Source organism: Schistocerca gregaria, chromosome 5 (assembly GCF_023897955.1).
Source record: "Schistocerca gregaria isolate iqSchGreg1 chromosome 5, iqSchGreg1.2, whole genome shotgun sequence".
Taxonomy (NCBI): Eukaryota; Metazoa; Arthropoda; class Insecta; order Orthoptera; family Acrididae; genus Schistocerca; species Schistocerca gregaria.
This window is the reverse complement of record NC_064924.1, coordinates 392441421-392463370: the sequence shown is the minus strand read 5'-3', so window position 1 is coordinate 392463370 and position 21950 is coordinate 392441421. Positions and strand designations below refer to the sequence as shown.

Genomic DNA, 21950 nt, shown 5'->3' with positions numbered 1-21950 from the left:
CAGATGACTGCCACCACCATCACCACCGCCACCACCATTACCACCACCACCACCATCAAGCGAAATAGAGCAGTGACACTGGACTCATTATTCTGGAGGACAGCACCACAAGTCCTCTATCACCCATCAAGAGGTTTACCTAAATCGCGTAAGGCTGGTTTCTTAGAAGGGGTAGCTCTTCAGAAAGTGACATGGCTGATTTTCTTACCCATCGTTCTCCAATCTAAACGCATGCACTGTCTCAGAAAACCTAATCAACGACGAGATACTAAGTCCTAATTTTCGTGCATTTCTTGTTTCGACTTAGATCGCCACACACTTTTTGTAACCGTAACATTGATTCTTGCCCTTCATTTACTTTCGAAACAAATGCCAACACGCACGCGCCCTCTCGTATATACACTTCCACGTTACGGCAGACTGATGGTATCAATCCCAGATTATGGACAGAAAGATAATCTTTAGATTTTACGGAACTATTGGAGATTTCCCGTTTCCGTAAGGGGCTCCATATCGTCGCAACTGCTGCTATGGTGGCAATTTGTAAACAATAATTTGCATCTGACTCAGCTTTTTCTCAGCTAATTCTAGAAATTATGTTGTAGTTGTTGTTGTTGTGGTCTTCAGTCCTGAGACTGGTTTGATGCAGCTCTCCATGCAGCTCTATCCTGTGCAAGCTTCTTCATCTCTCTGTACCTACTGCAACCTACATCCTCCTGAATCTATTTAGTGTATTCATTTCTTGGTCTCTCTTTACGATTTTGCCCGCCGTGCTGCCTCCCATTACTAAATTGGTGATGCCTTGATGCTTCAGAATATGACCTATCAACCGATCTCTTTTTCTAGTCAAGTTGTGCCACAGATTTCTCTTCTCCCCAATTCTATTCAGTACCTCCTCATTAGTTGTGTGATCTACCCATCTAATCTTCCGCGTTCTTCTGTTTCACCACATTTCGAAAGTTTCTATTCTCTTTTTGTCCAAACTATTCATCTTCCACGTTTCGCTTCCATACATGGCTACACTTCTTACAAATACTTTCAGAAAACACTTCCGGACACTTAAATCTATACTCGACGTTAACAAATTTCTCTTCTTCAGAAACGCTTTCCTTGCCATTGCCAATCTACATTTTATATCCTCTCTACTTCGAACATCATCAGTTATTTTGCTCCCCAAACAGCAAAACTCCTTTACTACTTTAAGTGTCTCATTTCCTAATCTAATACCATTAGCATCACCCGACTTAATTCGACTATATTCCATTATCCTCGTTTTGCTTTTGTTGATGTTCATCTTATATCCTCCTTTCAAGACACTGTCCATTCCAGTCAGCTGCTCTTCCAGAAGAAAGTGATGTATCGTAGTATTTATTTCCAGTGCATTCGAACAGTGCTGACCAACTTTTCAGACAGCTACACAATGAGTTCACAAAACGGAAGTTTGTGACAGCCCAAAGAGCTACGGAAAGGTTCTTCACGTGCGATCTGCATATTAAAGACAAATCTGAAAATGGTAGCATTAGTGAACCGTCCGTGGGCAGGCTACTCGGCAAGTAGCGAAGACAAGAGGTGAACGTACTTTTTATTCAGTGGAGTTGAGGGTTATATGAAAGTTCTGGTATCACCTGGCACAGAATAGCCCACAGAATAGCTGGAGACAGCTACTGAAAGCCTATTTCAAAACATGATTTTGAAATGTGTCGGTCTTCTTGTAATGGACGATGATAACATTTTATTGATGTAGAAACTCATGAATGGTAGTGACTAAGCTTCGAACTTATCTATAGAATAATGCACAACCTCAGCAGGACAGTGATTCAGAAGGTTATCATTGGAGGAAAGCATAAGATGGGAAACCCTACCCATCGGTACTAAATCAAGAATTTATTAGTAATTTTTTCATGCGTGTCGATAGCGGTTTCGTACTAGTAACAGTTTAATACAACTTTTATATAAGTTACATCGTTAAGCATCCACTTCAATATGGTTAGTAGGTATTACATTTACTGTGAAAAATCACGTCACATTAGGCATAGCTTAATTTCTCGCCAGTCTGCCCTTCTTACTGTGCTTTCGACATCTGCTAGCTCAGTCAATCAGAATCGGCAACGATGACTTTAAGTACATAAATCTTCACTTTCATAGATAGACTATATGTTTGGCTATTCTGTCAAAACAAAATCTGACATAAAATTACAGTTTAGTGGTCGATCATATGATCTACATAAGATTTTAATTATCTTTTTTCCATACATTGTTTTTCGAACAGAATCTCTCATTCTGGTATACTGAAAAATGTTAGAACAATGTAAAAATAACATGTGAAAATATGCGTTAGAATTAGAGCCTTGAAGGTGGCTGCTGCAGAACTGAAAGCGGTAATTCTGTCTCAGATTGTTCTAAAAGTTCAGAAATGTGAAACTGATCACCAAACGGGGTTCTGAAAGGTCTTATGACAACGATGTCTGTGTGAAACAGACCGTATCAGTCTCCTCTTACAAATACCAGCTTCAAACAATTTGTAGGACTATGGAATGGAGTGACCACACTGGCTCAGTAGACGTTTAAGGAAACTCTTCGGATGCTGGGGAAATACAGTCAGTATACAAAAGTTTTATGCACCACAAAGTAGAACACTGCTCGAGTGCGTGGGAATCATATGAAATAAAACTGAGAGGGGTTACTGAACTAATTCAGCAAGACAGCACGTGTGGTCATACCTTTGTTTGACTGACGCAGTACAGTCGCGGTGAAAAACCTGGACTGGCAAACACTGGAAGAATGATTCCAGATATCATGCAGAAGTCTACTTACATCATAAAAAGCAATGCTAAGTAAGGAATTCAGCCATCTACGTATCGCCCTCGTAGAAACTGTGGGAACATGATTAAATTAATTATATCACGCACAGAGGCATTCAAGAAATGAAACCCTTGCGCCCATACGTCTTGTGTCGGGGAAGAAACAACAACTTGTGATACTTTTAGCCATGAGTTTTATTGTAGTTTGTAGAATATGTGCGTAGATACATGTAATTCATACAGGGTGGTCCATTGATAGTGACCGGGCCATATATCTCACGAAATAAGCATAAAACGGAAAAACTACAAAGAAAGAAACTCGTCTAGCTTGAAGGGGGAAACCAGATGGCGCTATGGTTGGCCCGCTAGATGGCGCTGCCATAGCTCAAACGGAAATCAACTGCGTTTGTATAAATAGGAACCCCCATTTTTCATTACATATTCCTGTAGTACGTAAAGAAATATGAATGTTTGAGTTGGACCACTTTTTTCGCTTTGTGATAGATGGCGCTGTAATAGTCACAAACGTATATGTACGTGGTATCACGTAACATCCTTCCAGTGCGGATGGTATTTGCTTCGTGATACATTACCCGGGTTAAAACGGACCGTTCACCAATTGCGAAAAGGTCGATATCGTGTTAATGTATGGCTATTGCGATCAAAATGACCAACGGGCGTGAGCTATGTATGCTGCTCGGTATCCTGGACGACATCACACTAGTGTCCGGACCGTTCGCCAGATAGTAGCATTATTTAAGGAAACAGGAAGTGTTCAGCCACATATGATACGTCAGCCACGACCTGCAACAAATGACAATGCCTGATTGCGCGAGAGTCTGGAATCTCAAAAACGTCGGTGTTGAGAATTCTGCATCAACATCGATGGCACCCGTACCAGGAAAGGCATAGCGACGACTTTGAACGTCGTGTACAGTTATACCACTGGGAACAAGGAAATTACAGGAAGATGACAGATTTTTTGCACGCGTTCTACTTAGCGGCGAAGCGTCATTCACCAACAGCGGTAACGTAAACTGTCATAATATGCGCTATTGGGCAACGAAAAATCCACGGTGGCTGCGACAAGTGGAACATCAGCGACCTCGGCGGGTTAGTGGATGGTGCGGCAGTATCGGAGGAAGGATAATGGGCCCCCATTTTATCGATGGCAATCTAAATGGTGCAATGTATGCTGATTTCCTACGTAATGTTCTACCGATGTTACTACAAGATGTTTCATTGCATGACAGAATGCCGATGTACTTCCAACATGATGGATGTCCGGCGCATAGCTCACGTGCGGTTGAAGCGGTACTGAATAACATATTTCACGACAGGTGGATAGCCGACGAAGCACCATACCATGGCCCGAACGGTCGCGGGATTGACGTCTCTGGATTTCTTTCTGTTGGGAAAGTTCAAGGATATTTGCTATCCTGATCCATCGACAAAGCCTGTCCCATGCGTCAGCGCATTATCCATGCATGTGTGAACATTTCGGAAGGCGAACTACTCTCTGTTGAGAGGAATGTCGCTACACGGATTGCTAAGTGCATTGAGGTTGACGTACATCATATTGAGCATTTATTGCATTAACGTGGCATTTCCAGGTGATCACGCTGTAACAGAAAGCGTTCTCAGAAATAATAAGTTCGCAAGGGTACATGTGTCACATTGGAACAATCGACATAAAACAATCAAACGTACCTACGTTCTGTATTTTAATTTAAAAAACCTACCTGTTACCAACTGTTAGCCTAAAATTGTGAGCCATATGTTTGTGAGTATCACAGCTCCATCTATCACAAAGCGAAAAAAGTGGCCTAGCTAAAAAATTCACATTTCGTTTCGTACCACACGAATATGTAATAAAAAATGGGGGTTCCTATGTAAAAATAACCGCTGTTGATATCCGTTTGACCTATAGCAGCGCCATCTAGCGGGCCAACCATAGCCCCATTTGGTTTCCCCCTTCAAGCTAGACAACTGTCGTTCTTTTTAGTTTTTAGTTTGACCCTTCTTCGTGAGATATTTGGCCTGGTCACGATCAATGGACCATGTGTATATCATCGCACTTATTCAGTGTGATGTGATTGAAAGAGCCATGACTTGTTAATCATTAAGCACCTGTAGGTATGATTTCGGTAGTAGGGAAGAGTTCTGGCGCTCGACCTCTTTAGCCTATAGATTAATGACCAGCCTACACTTAATCATACTAAGCACTTCACTTGTGAAGATGACTATGCAATCGCAGTTGAGGGAACATCTTCCGAGGATCTGCAGCTGCAGCTGCAATGAGCACTCGGAGCCTTGTCAGAATACTATCAAAATAACTCCATTAACTCGAATTCTTCGAAGACTTCACTAAGCGCTTTCCACCTTCGATAACGACCAGTAAACCACAAGCTCAGTATTTCCTTGAACAACACCGCACTGGAACAGACACACAAAACAACATATCCAGCCATGAAGTTGGATATATGTCTGACATATAGACGCCACTGTAAAATTATCCGCCAGAAAGTAGTCCCCAGAAGTAGTATTTTATTTATCTCGTCAACTGCCAGTAGGGAACAATATCTGCTATCCTGAGAACCACTGAGGAAGTATTATGGTTCCAGAATGAGATTTTCACTCAGCAGCGGAGTGTGCGCTGATATGAACCTTCCTGGCAGATTAAAACTGTGTGCCCGACCGAGACTCGAACTCGGGACCTTTGCCTTTCGCGAGCAAGTGCTCTACCATCTGAGCTACCGAAGCGCGACTCACGCCCACTACCCACAGCTTTACTTCTGCCAGTACCTCGTCTCCTACCTTCCAAACTTTACAGAAGCTCTTCTGCGAACCTTGCAGAACTAGCACTCCTGAAAGAAAGTATATTGCGGAGACATGGCTTAGCTACAGCCTGGTTTCATATCAGCGCACACTCCGCTGCAGAGTGAAAATCTCATTCTGGAAACATCCCTCCAGACTGTGGCTAAGCCATGTCTCCGCAATATCCTTTCTTTCAGGAGTGCTAGTTCTGCAAGGTTCGCAGAAGAGCTTCTGTAAAGTTTGGAAGGTAGGAGACGAGGTACTGGCAGAAGTAAAGCTGTGGGTACCGGGCGTGAGTCGTGCTTCGGTAGCTCAGGTGCTAGAGCACTTGCCCGCGAAAGGCAAAGGTCCCGAGTTCGAGTCTCGGTCGGGCACACAGTTTTAATCTGCCAGGAAGTTTCAAGTATTATGGTTGTCAACGGCTTAGTATGCCTACCCAGTACGTACTAGAGCAAGCCAACAGCGTCGACGTAAGGCTGAATGAAACATGTCGAACACAACAGAGTGTACTTAACCCACGCCCCTACCAAATCTTTATAGACCTACTGGCTTTGTGAGACCCAGCTAACGAAGACCATCTAACTAAATCACAGAGTTCCAGACAAACGAGTGACGATAGACAGCCTCTCTTTGGCACTGAGTGTGAGCCTGCACGACTGAGATCCCGTTAAAGATTTTTAAATGTGGGCATTGGAGAACCACCACCTGACTATCCACCAGCACAAACAGTGTGTGCCTTGGGACACCATAACAAACTGGAAAACATAGAGAACCACGAACCACATAAGAACACGGCTGGAGCCAGTGAAAACAAATATGAGCAGGTGGGTCATGGTGACTTGGATGCTGACATGTGCGAATCTGGTGCTGTGGAAGCTATTTAACACTTCCTGACCAGTTCAAACTGTCGCCACAGAGGCAACCTTGACGATTTGTGGCTGAACAACAAAAAAGTCCTTGTCATGTTTGGTTTCCAGACACAGAAAACTAAGATAATCATTAAGCACATAAACATGCATATCTCGAGTAGTCTTTATCTATATCTGGCGGAATGTTTTACGTCTACCAATGGAGATCAGAGAAAATATTGCATATTTATATGCTTTCTTTGGGAAATATGAAAAGAAACATTTACTTTGCTGTTGGGGGAAATAGAAAGGAAAGGACACTAGAGAATAGATTTTTAAGCAAGAAATGAAAGGGCTGCAGGTAGTTTTAGATGTAAGCAAGCGACTGACCTCGTTCATGATATGGTAGGCGTAGCAGGCGCTGGTGGGCGCCAGCGGCTTGTAGTGGTTGCCGAAGGTGTACATGTAGAAGAGCCACGGCGCCGGGAACAAGAGCGTCAGCATGTCGGACAGCGCCATGGCCATCAGCACGACGTTGGTGGGCGTGCGCATGTGGCGCTTGGACAGCACGACCACGATCAGCGTGTTGGCGATGATGGTGATCACCAGCAGGAAGGGCATCGCGTAGCCCAGCATGGGCTGCGCGTACTCGATGGGAACTTCGGTAGAGACGTTGAGGAACGGCATCGGTCTGCTCACGTTACCGCACGTAACCAGCACCATGGCCTTCACCGGTGGGCACTCGACGTCGGCATCCGGGTCCAAGTCGAGGGACACCTCGGCTACGTTGCCACACGTACTGTTGTCCATTATGGCGTTTCTACCACTACCGTCGATACCTGCAACACAGTACGAAGAGGATTACTGAAGGCCTGCAAAATGTGGTGGTTAACTGTGGAAACAAATCATGTGATGAATGAAGCGGTTTGATCCTAATTAATAGCGAGAACTGACAAGGGTAGAAGCATACAAAAACAGAAGCAAAAACATTCCAGTGGTCATGAGTACTCAAAGAGTCTTTTGCAAGATAATTGTGGATGTGTGCCTGGATTCAGTAACCACTATTCCGCAGACAGTATAAACGCATTTGATATGTAAACTTTTCCATCAAGTCCCCATATAATTAGGTCCAAGTTTCGTCCGTCGCCTACGTTACAAGAATACTGCTTCAGGACACTACATGTTAGAATTTACCGTAAGGGGAAGTTTTGCATCTAGGTACTCGTTTCAGACCCTAACCGGCCACATAATATAAATTTGATATACACACATCAATAATAGTTTTGCATCACCCTGGGTCCCAGAACTCCTGAACATAGGCGTTGACTGTGGATATATTATCACAGACACACAGTCCCATTGACTATTCAGAGATGTCACTAAACCCGCCAAAACATATAAACAACTGTCCACGAGCAGCGCTTATTAGACGGAGGGGGGGGGGGGGGGTCCGACAGGCTATCATTTCCAGTCATTCCACCAGGAAGGAGATACACAGCTCGTGTTCTTCGTAGTTCAACCATGCCTAGACAGTCAATACCACGGTTCGATCGCGCCGCAATGTTACTTTATGCCACGAAGGGCACTCAACAAAGGAAGTGTAAAGGCGTCTCGGAGTGAACCCAAGCGATGTTGTTCGGACATGGAGGAGATACAGAGAGACATGAATGGTCGATGACAGGCCTCGCTCAAGCCGCTCAAGGGCTACTGCTGCAGTGGATGACCGCTACCTACGGATTATGGCTCGGAACTACCCTTACAACAACGGCAACATGATGAATAATCTTTTTGTGCACTCACAGGACGACGTGATACGGCTCAAACTGTGCGCAAAAGGCTGCGCGATGAGCAAATTCACTCGCGACTTCCACAGCGAGGTCCATCTTTGCAACCACGACACTATGCAGAGCGGTACAATTGGGCCCAACAATATCCCGAATGGATCGCTCAGGATTGGCATCAAGTTCTCTTAACCGATGAGTGTCGCATATGCCTTCAACCAGACAATCGTCGGAGACGTGTTTGGAGGCAACCCAGTCAGGCTGAACGCCTTAGACACACTGTCCAACGAGTGCAGCAAGATGGAGATTCACTGCTGTTTTGGGGTGGCGTTATGTGGGGCCGCGTACGCCGTTGGTGGTTGTGGAAGGCGCCGTAACGGCTGTACGATAGGTGAATGCCATCCTCCAACCGACAGTGCAACCATATCGGCGCCATACTGGCGAGGCATTCACCTTCATGGTGCTCCCGTTGTGCAAATCATGTAAATGTCTCCCTTCAGGATAACGACATTGCTCGACTAGAGTGGCCAGCATGTTCCCCAGACATGAACTTTATCGAACACACCAGGCAGAGTTTGCAAAGGGCTGTTTATGGGCGACGTGACCCACTAACCACTCTGAGGGACCTATGTCGAATCGTCGTTGAAGACTGGGACAATCTGGACCAAAAGTTCCTTGATGAACTTGTGGATAGTGCGCCACGACGAATACAGGCATGAATCAATGCAAGAGGACGTGCTACTGGGTACCGGTGTGCACAGCAATCTGGACAACCTCCTATGAAGGCCTCGCTGTATGGTAGTACAACCTGCAATCTGTGGTTTTCATGAGCAATGAAAAGGGCGGAAGTGATGTTTATGTTGATCTCTAATCCAATTTTCTGTACAAGTTCCTGGACCTAGGTAATACGAAACTTTTTTTTGATGTGTGTATTTTCATTTTCCTCTTTTAGATTATGACATTCACTTATTATATGCTGATGACTTTTTCTGAAATTAGAAACGTTACTCCAAAAAACTAAGGTTTTTATAAATGTGACAACGTGTCTCATTTTGCGATATTGTCACGTACCTATGAAAGAATATTTAATTGAAATTTTGAGGCGTTGCAGTCGAGAAAATTTTGTCAATACTGCATTTAATAGTCTGTACGTTACATTATTGCTCTATTACACGCAAAAATCAGTAAGTGGAATCAAATTAAGCAGAATTATTTTCAAAAATTAAATAAAAGTGAATTTTGAAATGGAAGTTGTCGGAAAATAACATAAATTCCATTTTTGGGCAGATAAAATTTTAAGAAGTCTAGGAAACTCAATTAATGTGCAAATATCCCATGTTACGTGGTAAAAGACTTCCATTTTAATGCAGAAGATTGTGCAAGACCGACGAAATATGATTCAACTGTGCATATGTTACGTAAAATGTATATAACATTTTACTCATCGTAGAAAGCAGTACCTGAAGAATTAAAGACATACAGCAAATAGCATAAACATATTATTCAGTACTTATTTCTGTAGAACGCGAAATATTTATAAATTCCATCCAAAACGGAGCAGAATAAATAACAACAAAAACTATGGAAAAAGCGAAAACAGTTTACGGCGATCGCTAGTGCGCATTACGTCATGTGATTCTAAAATCAATTACTACAACGGAGTACCGACCAAAGCAACATCCTGTGTTCTTCGGTGCACTATCCTCTAGGTCATGGTTTCCAAACTACTTGAGTTCCACGGGAAATGAATAAATCATCCACGAAAGTCTATTAAAAACATGGCGTTTGTTTGTCGTATTTCCTTGTTATTTTAAGATTGTATTATCATTTTTGTGGTCTGAGCTATGACTTAAAGTTTCCCAAAGCAATAACTGCAAAAAAATTAATTTCCAATTTTGTAAAATTTTATTAATCTTCAAAATAAACAAGCTCTTATATCACAGTACCAGGACTCTCGTGTGCTTATTTGGAGGAAATGTTTGGGAATTTCAGCTCTAGTTAAAACACTATCATCCTAAACTGGTACCTGTTCGAGGGGGCGTTCGACGTGTTATTGTCGTATTTGCATGCTACGCTGTACTTCTAACTGCTTTGAATTATGGATTATTTTAAACATCCCAGTAGCTTATCATAAATCTTGACAAACCTTTACAATTGACTGTTCCACTACTTTCACCATTTCAATGGGAGAGCTGTTCACGTCACTACTGAGACGATACCAGGCAGAAAAATTCAGATGATTAAGACCAGCCAAGCTAGAGGCCTTGCTCTATTTGCTCACTTGAGACTATAGTGGCGCATCGGATATCGTCTTACGCCGGCAGGTAAATATGCCAGTTTCTCTTCAGGGTGGTACGACATTCCCCAACCGCATGCCACATAGCTGAAATTCAAGCCTAAATAAATGGGCACCTCAACTAATGATTATATTACTAAATAGATTTGTACTAACTAGGAGAATGGTGTAGCTCAGTGGCTGCTTGTAATCACACATTCGCAATTATCTGACAAATAACTCGTTTGCCGGATGATATATACTTGGAAATATTTGTTTCCGCTATCTTATACTTCTGAAACGGCAAGGAGACTGCTGTGGAAAGTCGTAGTAGAAAAGTGAAGGGTGCTTTTACTGGACAAATATCAATATCGCTACATCATTTATTGGAATTAACACTTCATTGTGCGTTTTTGCCATGCTTGATCACAACAGTTTCATCACGAAATATGAGGGTCTGCTACTATTCGTAAGATATTCCACTGAAGGGACACGTAGCTTCCACAGTGTGATAGCAGAAGGTCAAAAATGTTTCAAATGCAAGAGGAACTTAATACCCGAGCAATAAGTACTATAATATTTGGCTGACACTGATATCGGTTTTAGTGACGAATTATGGACGTATTTAGACGTGGGGAGTAATATACACTGAAGCGCCAAAGGAAACTGGTACAGGCATGGGTATACAAATACAGATATATGTAAACAGACGAAATACGGGGTTGCTGTTGGCAACAACTATATAAGACAACAAGAGTCTGACGCAGTTGTTAGATGAGTTACTGCTGCCACAATGGCAGATAAATGAGATTCATGGTGGTGTTAGAGTCGGCGCACGAGCGATGGGATATAGAATCTCCGAGGTAGAGACGAAGTGGGGATTTTCCCGTACGACCATTTCATGATTGTACCGTGAATATCAGGAATCCCGTAAAACATCAAATCTCCAACATCGCTGCGGACGAAAAAAGATCCTGCAACGCTTATTTTGACCATGAATTCAGTTCTTGCCTGTGATAGTTTTCACTATATGTCCATCATTTTTTTGCGTATGTTATTTTGCTTACTTGATAGCAGAATTCCGTCGCTTCTTCTATTCCGTGAAACCCAGTTGGTACGTTGATTGTTACCCTCCGTCTCCCCTATCTTCATCACCTTCGCCTCTGGTTGACAATCAATCCACAGCGTGTCCACATTAGACGCTACACTCCATTCAGTACGTCCGGCAAATATTACTCGCTTTCAATGAGAATAGCAATAATATCAACGAATCGTAATATTGTTATCCTTTCATACTCAACTTTAATCCAACTCTTGTACATTCATTTTATTTCTGTCGTTGGCTCTTCGATGTATGGTGTGAACGCTAGGGCCGAAAAAGGGCGAAATACTACATTCTCGAACTGCACGGTTTGTAATTTCGGCACTTCGATGTTGGTTTTCCGTCTTATTTTTTACTCTTGGTTCTTGCACCCGTCTTTCTCTAAGCTTTCATCTATGTTTCTAAGAATTTTTCATTGTTGAATCAAAATCTGTCAAGGTGTCCTGATTTAAATTAATCTGTGAAGATGATCCGACTTTTGTTAACTCTTGAGTTTATTATGAATCACAACGTCAGAACTGCGTCTCTGGCGCATTTAAGTATCCTAAAGGGAAACTGATCGTCATTTGACAGTTTCTGATTTTTCGTCTTCATTCACCTGATGTTAAGTTTCCCTTAGCGACATGGATTTCTGAGACGCTAAGCTCACTGAGAGTTCCCCAGCTTATATGTTCATGTTAATTTAAGCATTTTTCTTTGTTATCAGTCTTCTGACTGGTTTGATGCGGCCCGCCACGTATTCCTCTCCTGCGATAACCTCTTCATCTCAGGGTTGCACTTGCAATCTACGTCCTCAACGATTTGTTGCATGTATTCCAATCTCTGTCTTCCTCTACAGCTTTTAACCTCTGCAGCTCCCTCTAGGACCATGGAAGTCATTCCCCCATGTCTTAACAGATGTCTTATCATCCTGGCCCTTCTAATGTAAGGTATTTTCCACATGTTCCTTTCCTCACCGATTCTGCGCAGAACCTCCTTATTCCTTACCTTATCAGTCCACCTAGTTTCCTACATTCGTCTGTAGCACCACTCTCAAATGCTTCGATTCTCTTCTGTTCCGGTTTTCCCACAGTCCATGTTCCGCTACCATATAATGCTGTACTCCAGACGTACATTCTCATAAATTTCTGCCTTTAAATTCAGGACGATTTTGATGTTAGTAGACTTACTTGGGCAGGAATGCCCTTTTTGCCATTACTAGTCTGCTTTTGATATCCTCCTCGTTCCGTTTGCCATTGGTTGTTTTACTGCCTTAGTAGCAGAAGTCCTTAACTTCACCGAGTTCGTGACCATCAAACCTGAGGTTAAGATTCTCGCTGTTCTCATTTCTACTACTGCTCATTACATTCGTCTTTCTTCGATTTACTCTCAATCCATACTCTGTACTCATAGACTGATCATTCCGTTCAACAGGTTATGTAATTCTTCTTCACTTTCAATCAAGACAGCAATGTCATCAGGGAACGGTACCATTGATATCCTTTCATCTTAAATTTTAATTCCACTCCAGAATCTTTCTTTTATTTCCATTATTGCTTCTTCGATGTACAGATTGAACAGTAGGAGCGAAAGGCTACATCCTTGTCTTACACGCTTTTTAACACGATCACTACGTTCTTGGTCGTCCACTCTTTATTATTCCCTCTTGGCTGTTGTACATATTGTACATGACCGACTCTCTCTATAGCTTATTCCTACTTTTTCCAGAATTTCGAAGATCTTGCATCATTTTACAATGTCGAACGCTTTTTCCAGGTCGTCAAATCCTACGAATGTGTGTTGATTTTCCTTTGGGTGTCTTGCTTCCATTATTAACAGCATTGTCAGAATTGCCTCTCTCGTGCCTTTACCTTTCCTAAAGCCAAACTCATCGCCATCTAGCGCATCCTCAATTTTCTTTTCCATTATTCTGTATATTGTTATTGTAAGCAACTTAGATGCACGAGCTGTTAAGCTGATTGTACGATAATTCTCGTCCTTTTTAGCGATGTCCATTCCTCTTCGACTGTACTGCCTACTGAGGTATTCCTTATGGCTGTATCTATAGCCTTAGAGAATTTCAAACGTATCTCTTCACTCCTTAGTACTTACTTAACCCACTTCTTTGCGTATTAACTCCTCCTGACTAATGACTTCAACTTCAGCCTACTCTCCATCACTACTATGTTGTGATCTGAGTCTATATCTGTTCGTGGCTACACCTTACAATCCAGTATCTGATTTCAGAATCCGTGCCGGACGGAGTGGCCGTGTGGTTCTAGGCGCTACAGTCTGGAACCGAGCGACCGCTACGGTAACATATTCGAATCCTGCCTCGGGCATGGATGTGTGTGATGCCCTTAGGTCAGTTAGGTTTAATTAGTTCTACGTTGTAGGCGACTGATGACCTCAAAAGGTAAGTCGCATACTGCTCAGAGCCATTTGCACCATCAGAATTCTTGTCTGATCGTGATGTAGTCTAACTGAAATTTTCCCGTATCACCTGGCCTTTTCCAAGCATACCTTCTCCTCTTGTGATTCTAGAACAGAGTATTCGCTATTACTAGTTGAAACTTGTTACAGGAGTCAATTAGTCTTTCTCCTCTCTCATTCCCCGTCCAGTGTCCATACTCTCCTGTAAGCTTTTCTTCTTCTTCTTCCCCTGCAACTGTATTCCAGTCCCCCATGACTATTAGATTTTCACCCCAAGATACCGTACATGGGTGCAGCTTCCACAAGAATCGGATGATCGCTGTTAAGAGTTCGCAACTCGTGGTCGTGCGGTAGCGTTCTCGCTTCCCACGCCCGGGTTACCGGGTTCGATTACCGGCGGGGTCAGGGATTTTCTCTGCCTCGTGATGACTGGGTGTTGTGTGATGTCCTTAGGTTAGTTAGGTTTAAGTAGTTCTAGATTCTAGGAGACTGATGAGCATAGATGTTAAGTCCCATGGTGCTCTGAACCACTTGAACCATCACTGTTAAGAGAGGTATCAAATCAATATTTCGAGCACCTGCAGAAATATGGAACCTTTTGAGAAGCGTCAAAGGTCTGACTTCATACACCTAATGTCTATCAAATCTCGCGTGAATGTGAACAATATTACAGAAGAAAAACGCTACACTGGCCCTCCACTTTGCATTGAACACATACGGGACGGAAGACTCTTGCGAGAAAATACATCCGCACTAGCCAAGACAGCGCAACGGAAAAGAGCATGCTTAATATGGAAAATACGTATGTCATCTTACTAATCGAGGTGATGGTTTAGCCTTCGGCGCAGCTGGGAAACTAGCCTTCGAAGCAGTGACACGGTAGGGTCAGCTGTATACATAGCGTAGGGAAGCGCCGGACAACGGACAAGAGCAGTCTCTCCGAAAGGGGCTGGCGCTGCGAACGTGGGCTGCAAGAAACTCGAAAAGATTTTATTGCGTCTTTAGATTAATTACAGCTCACACAGGGTCACACAAGGAGTCATTATATGATATCTACTATAGATGGAGATTCTAAGATTAATTTATTATATCTTCTAGGAGTATTAAGTGCTAATACACTTTGCAGTTTCTTAACCTACTTTTCTGCAAGCTATTTGAGCTCATATGTTCAACTTGCTTTTGACAACAATTGGCACCATGTTGGAAGGTGCAAAGTATTTAATGTTCAACATATAAAACACAGCAAATTAAGCTAAAAAATACATACTTTCTTGATGTAGTTTATGCGAATAGGCTCGCAAAACAACAAAGAAAAGAAATATAGTAGTAGCGTCCATATGGAATATAACAAAAGATGTGGCCAAACTTTCAGGATACATTCCTCACACATAGAGGAATAACACGTTATTGGGTCATGGGTCCGGGAACGCTCATCATTTTATACTTGACTTCATTATCAGGTTAATCGCGGAATCACGTAGAAACAGAATGTACCGGTGTTACATGAAACATTTTGCTACATGAAACGTTCGATGTGCCCTCATCGGAACGATTTGTTAGAATGCACAGTAAGTGGTAATTCTTAGGCTCACTGCGAGTGTTTATTCCTTCAACTGAACGAAGGCAATGTCGACACGTGATTCACTGTTTTACTTGTGTTGACATGCGATGAACTTCATTGCCGATTCTGGTAAGTGTAATAGAAGTGTACTCAGTGTGGAGTTGATAAATACACATTTGATGTAGGGATTGGCAGATAGTAATGGAAATGGCGCTCAACGCTTGTACTGGGATCAGTTCCAGAACGACGATGGCACAACAGGAGAACTTTTGAGGCAAATGATCGTTGTCTTAGAGAGCATGGGAAGTTAAAAGCTTGTTACTCGTGACACGGTAGGGGAGGGGGGCGGGGGCGGAGGCGGAGGGGGAAGGTTGAGGAAATCGTAGGAGAATGAGGACACCTCAACAAGAGGAGGAACTTCTTCGTGCAGTTGACGGTGGCTCTAGTGCCAGCGTAAACAATCAGATTACCTGCAACAAGCAATGTTGACCACATGACTGTATGCTACCTTACAGCCTGCTGTAGCGGTATCATGTATAGTGTGTGCAGACACTATCAGCAGCTGATTTTCCTGATGGTACACTTTCTTCAACAACGTGTCAATGCTCACTTTAGTGCAAATGTGCAGTTCATTGATAAGGCTTCGTTTCCACGTCATCAGACTGCAAATTTTTACTGTCAGAACGTATAGGCTGTCGAGAATCCTCACGAAATTGACAATCATGTCATCGACAAAAGTTTTATGGCTGGCCCGTCATTGTTGGTAACTATTCATGTCTCATATTCTTCTACACAGCCTCAATGGAGAACCTTAGAATGCTTTCTTAGAGAATACTTTACCTGTTCCGGTAGAACGCGTGGCTTTGCGAGTATTACAAAATCTGAACTTCATGCACGTTGGATGCCCCCCTCGTCTCAGTGGTCATCTTCGTAGGCTTCCAAAAAACACATTTCGTGACAGATGGACAAATACATGGATTGGCCTCCACGATCTCCGGATCTAGACCCTCAAACTCTTACTTGTGGTGGCATTTGAAAACTCTTGTGCACGTATTCTTTGTGCCCGCATTGTCGAAGGCTGTGAAACAATAAGCAATTCTACTGTGATTCAGTATGCAATTCGACATGGATTCAGTAACGTCTCAGCGATTCAATGAAAAGGATGTTGCTGCACATCCGAAGATATTTCGAACAGTTAATTTGGGAGAGTGTTTCATATTGTGCTGATGCTCCCTTTTCCGTGTGTGTTTTCGATGATTAAATTGTTCAAGAGTTGTTTGTATAAACTGAGCTACAACATTGGAAAGATAGCGTTTCCGAAACCGTTTCCATATAATACATTTTCTTGATCTAATGGTGAGGAATGTTTCCTGAATGTTTGGCCACACCTTTTTGTAACCTCCTGTAATACAAATCAGTATCAAGCAATCCCGGAGTTCCGCCTCCTCTCCTAACCCCGTGTCTTGTTTCTGTTAACCCCATATTACCCATAAAGAACTTTCGCCGAGATCTTGGCGTAATAATTCTTTAGCCATCCCAAAACGGTGTCCGTAATCCCGTGTTGTCTTTTTGTGTCCTCTGAACAAAGCTAGAGGACACTTAATAGTCCCCAAGGGTACAGTTTCTCGTGATGTTACCATAGCAACGCCCCAGGTTGCGTTCCAGCAGAAATTCCTGGAATGCAGCCCACGCGATGAGGACACACGTGGATACGTATAATTAGTTCACAATAACGCGTTCCAGTTTGTGTCTATGGAGTTGTTGTACTGAAAAATTGCCATACTAATTGTGACCACAGCACATAAATAGCTACCCACCGCTTGTAGCCGCTAACGTCCTGGAATTCTGTACTGGCGCGCAGCATCCGTGTAGAAGATTAAAGCATTACTGGAACACTTTTTATAATAAACGTGCTATAACCAAGACCCCATGAATTCTTTTTTATTTTCGACAGACGGTTCTGATGGACTTTGCTGTCATCTTCTAGTCTTTCGCAAAGTCTGTCAGAATCTGTTGTCAAAAATAAAGAAGAATTTATGCGATCTTGGCTACAGACAGTTTCTTACCAAGTAAAACAGATAGTTCCTTCGTATTTCTCAGCGTGAGAAAATTCAGTGGAATACGTTTTATATTAATGTAGCTCAATTTTTTCTAAAAAACTTGAGTTAGATACGCACGTGATTATTATACAACGAATGCATGTAGAAAGTTAGTGATATTTTCGTTGATGTTAACGCATGGGGCATAGCCAGGGTTTTGTCATTGAACTTTGAAACAACCCATACGCCGTTCGATATGGATAAGAGGGTTGTGAACTACAGATACGAAACATATGAGCCGGTGCAGTAAATAGGCTGCAGCAACAAATTCTGGAGTTCAAAACTGGAAGTGAATTTGGAGGAGAATCTATATAAACGAACAAATAGGAAAACAATTATTCTTCCTGGAAAGCTAATATTGTCAAGTTTAGGCTCCATTATGTACATATTCTAGCATTTGTTGTTTATTTTCAATCTACGGTGCCATAGATGCTAAGTGACAGAGGGTAAATGAAACGACAAATAAAGGTATACAAATGCTTCATAAATAAATTATTAACACTTGAAGCCCTGCTACGGTATGGCGAGTCTGTAAGCGTACAATATGTATTATCTGACATGTGAGTTTTTGAATATCGTCCAGAAGATCGATTAAAGAAGCAGGCAGACTGAATACAAATGTTACGTCACGTGTTTGTTATGAATAACATTCATTTTTTAATGCAGGAGCTTAGTTCACCACCACAGTGCTAGATATAGGAACAATCTAGGTAAAGATGCAATGGAGCTTTCATCCAAGAAAGTTTTTGCTACTTCCAACAAAAAATAAATTTTACTGCGAAGTTTTTCGCATAAATTTTTCTCTGTTCATTTGCCGCCTCCAATTCGGCTAAATTTCTAAGCCTTACGTTTAAAGAAATATATTTCACTATGAGAAACAAACTGTGTCCAGTAATTAATAACTGAGTTAGTATCTTTTTCATTCTATCCAATATTATCATCTTGTAAACAAAGTTAGTTAATTATGGCAGTAGCATGGATCTCACAGCGTGGTAAAAACATCTTGAAGGTTGGCAGGAGGAGGATTAATGACCGGTAGCGTCTCAGACGTACTCCATAGACTGGAGGTGAAAATAATATCGCATCCTGTACAGCTACTTCCACGTCCAATGACTGCAACACTCGCTGCTACCAGAATAGTTTTAAGCAACTGGACGGTGGCAGAAAGACAACTACTGCAGAGTAATTCCGTAAGGAATGCACGTACGCGTATCGGTTGACAGTAGTCATGGAAAGGAAGAAGTTGGATCATCTTATGAAGTGCACCAACATAATACTGTTTTACTAGGACAACTGGTAACAGTCTGCAGACACTCAATGTTTTAAACGAACGAAAATCAATGCAGTCAAGTAAGTCATCTCTTACATTTGAAAATTTATAGGAACTTACGATTCTCGAATTAATATGAGGTAAGGACAAGTGTAGTAGCTGATGGAAGTAGCTGACATGTTCAGTCCTACCTCAGAATAGTCAAAGTCACCAGAAAAGAGACAGGTGAATCTGGTACAAAAAATGAAAACGGTACAGCAGTCATCAGTGAGGTGCCAGAAACAAGCGACGGATGGAAGTATGATGTGTGTGTGTGTGTGTGTGTGTGTGTGTGTGTGTGTGTGTCACGCGCGCGCACATGAATCCCGAGATATGTAGGAAAATGTGACATATGTAGAGCTAAACGCAAGGGTGGGGAATAAAGCTACACGGAAGACTGCAGGAGCAAAGTGAGAAAATATCAGAAATAACCAGATTGCTTAGAGATTACATTTGCTTTAATAAACTAAAGGTGACCAATATTTCCTTCCGCAAAAAGGTACGCATAAATAGAATCATACAATGTCTGCGCGAGGATTGAGGACTCTTATTGACTTCATTATCAATAATGAAAAATTACAAGGCAAAGTAAGAGACGGTAGTGTACAGAGGATATGACATAGGTTCGTACTAATTCTTTGTGATATCTCAAACAGATGTGTACACCAAATAGAGAAAGAACAAAAAGTTGACAGAGGAAAAGAGGAATAAAGAACCTACTATTTGCTGTACATTTACTGAATGAACACAGCCTACGAGGTCTATACCAGAGACCCCTCCCGCTGGAGTTTCGAGTCCTCCCCCGGTCATGGGTATGAGTGTTGTTCGTAGCATAAGTTAGTTTCAGTAGAGTGAAAGTCTAGGAACCGATGACTTAGGCAGTTTGGGCCCTTAGGAATTCACACACATTTGAACATATGTGCCAGAAGAGATTTAAACAGGAACTATTATAAATAAAACCGGAAGAACGAAACTACACCGTCAAGAATCTTGGAACCGGTTTATAAGCGTAACAGAACATGAAATTGTGGAAGGCAAACAGTAGCTTAAAAAACAATGAAATTGGTCAAACAATAGAAAAACAAGTTGCTCAAATAAATAACATCCAACAAGTTAATAGATAGAATATTACAAGGATTTGTGGCGTAAGAAAATATGTTCCACAGAGAAAACACGATGAAATTTACATAGGATGTATAGCTGATTTATGTATGGAAGAAGTAAGAGAAGACCTGTGCTTCACAAAGAATAGAAAAGATACTAATATGGTTAGCATTAAAACTAAATTGCGGACGCACCCAACAACAAATGGTTCAAATGGTTCTGAGCACTATGCGACTTAACTTCTGAGGTCATCAGTCGCCTAGAACTTAGAACTAATTAAACCTAACTAACCTAAGGACATCACACACATCCATGCCCGAGGCAGGATTCGAACCTGTGACCGTAGCGGTCGCTCGGCTCCAGACTGTAGCGCCCAGAACCTCACGGCCACTTCGGCCGGCACCAAAGAACAGAACTGGCAAGTTTATTATTTAAATTTCACAGATTCATAAAAAGAGCTACAAATAAACTTCAACATTTCACCTTACTACGTATTTTTAATATATGCTGCAAAAATGGAGTTATTCCAGAAGAATGGTGACAAACAAAGCTAATATCAATGTAAAAAAATGACACCGGAGTAACTGAGAGAACTATAGCGGTGTTAGTTTACTGGATACCCCATACAATGCTTATAGAACAATAATAACCAGTAGGTGAAAGGCTACACCTGAGAGTTTATAAGGCAATGGGATGCTGTGTTTATAATTAAACAAATAACCGAGAATCAGAGATATTTTATTAAGGGAACCCATTTAGCGTTCATTGATTTCATTACGGGTTTCGATAATGATGGCAGAAAGAAACTGTAGAGAATTACATGGAAAGATGAAATTTACAATACCTAATAAACTTTTTAAAGGATCTGTGCAAACACACGATTGTAATTTAAGATACGATTGGTGCTCTAACACAGCCACAAATACAGATAGACAACGGTGCCCCTTTTTATCACAATTTTTGACATTTATTTAGATGATGAAATTAGGAAATAGCAGGAGATCTTTTCTAAGGAATGAAAATTAACATAACGTTCCGCCTCAATTGCCTTTAATACGCAAGGGACGCCGATCTCTGTCAGAGAATGGAGATGTCTTAAAAAGCGGAATGAATTTATTAGGTTACTGAAAAGAAGATAAAATCAATGGCTTTTAAAAGCAATCAAGAATAGAATAACAGAACAGGTCAAGCATTTTATCTATTTATACTGAGACGTCACGTAGGAGCGTGACGAAGTTACCGAGAAGATATTAGCGAAGTTTGGGAATATATGCGGAAGAAGAAACAGATGTCTACAAAATTTAACGACAAAAGAAACAAGACTGAAATTTTATAACACAAGGGTACTTTCAATGCTTGTTTTCGAAATAGAATCGTAAGTAAACTTCAAGAAATTCGTATACAAGGAAAAGAAATGGGACTTCTTTCTAAGAGAAGAACTGGGATGCAGACGAGAAGACAGATTACGAAATTCTAAAATTTGATAATAGGTGAATATATTTGTTATCCTAAATACAACGCAAGAAACTAGCACATACTGGAACGAAAATAGCGAAAGGATAAATGGAGGAACATCACCTCTCCAGACAGAAAGGTTTAAGCCATTATGGAAGAAAAAGTCAAGGAAGACTGAGGAAGCAAAACGAAAATCGGCATAATGCTTGAAGTGAAAAAAAAAATTACTAAGACGACGACTACGACGATAATGATATTTCAGCTCCACACCGCTAGTCTTAAACATTGAGGCGAATACTTTACAACCACGCTGACACTGATCGTTTCACTTTATTAATAGATCATTTTATAAATTTATTCTTGTTCATCAAACAGCCCACAATACT

At 41.7% G+C, this 21950-nt stretch overlaps 1 protein-coding gene across 3 annotated transcripts in view; it reads right to left on the bottom strand.

Moving 5' to 3' along the window:
- LOC126272493 (sex peptide receptor) overlaps positions 1 to 21950 on the bottom strand; it is a 3488090-nt gene that overhangs the window by 48962 nt on the left and 3417178 nt on the right. For all 3 annotated transcript variants that reach the window (XM_049975380.1, XM_049975382.1, XM_049975381.1), the window contains one exon: positions 6857 to 7305. In XM_049975380.1, the coding sequence (XP_049831337.1) occupies positions 6857 to 7276 (420 nt within the window). In that variant the 5' untranslated portion in view covers positions 7277 to 7305. The remainder of the gene's footprint in view (positions 1 to 6856; positions 7306 to 21950) is intronic.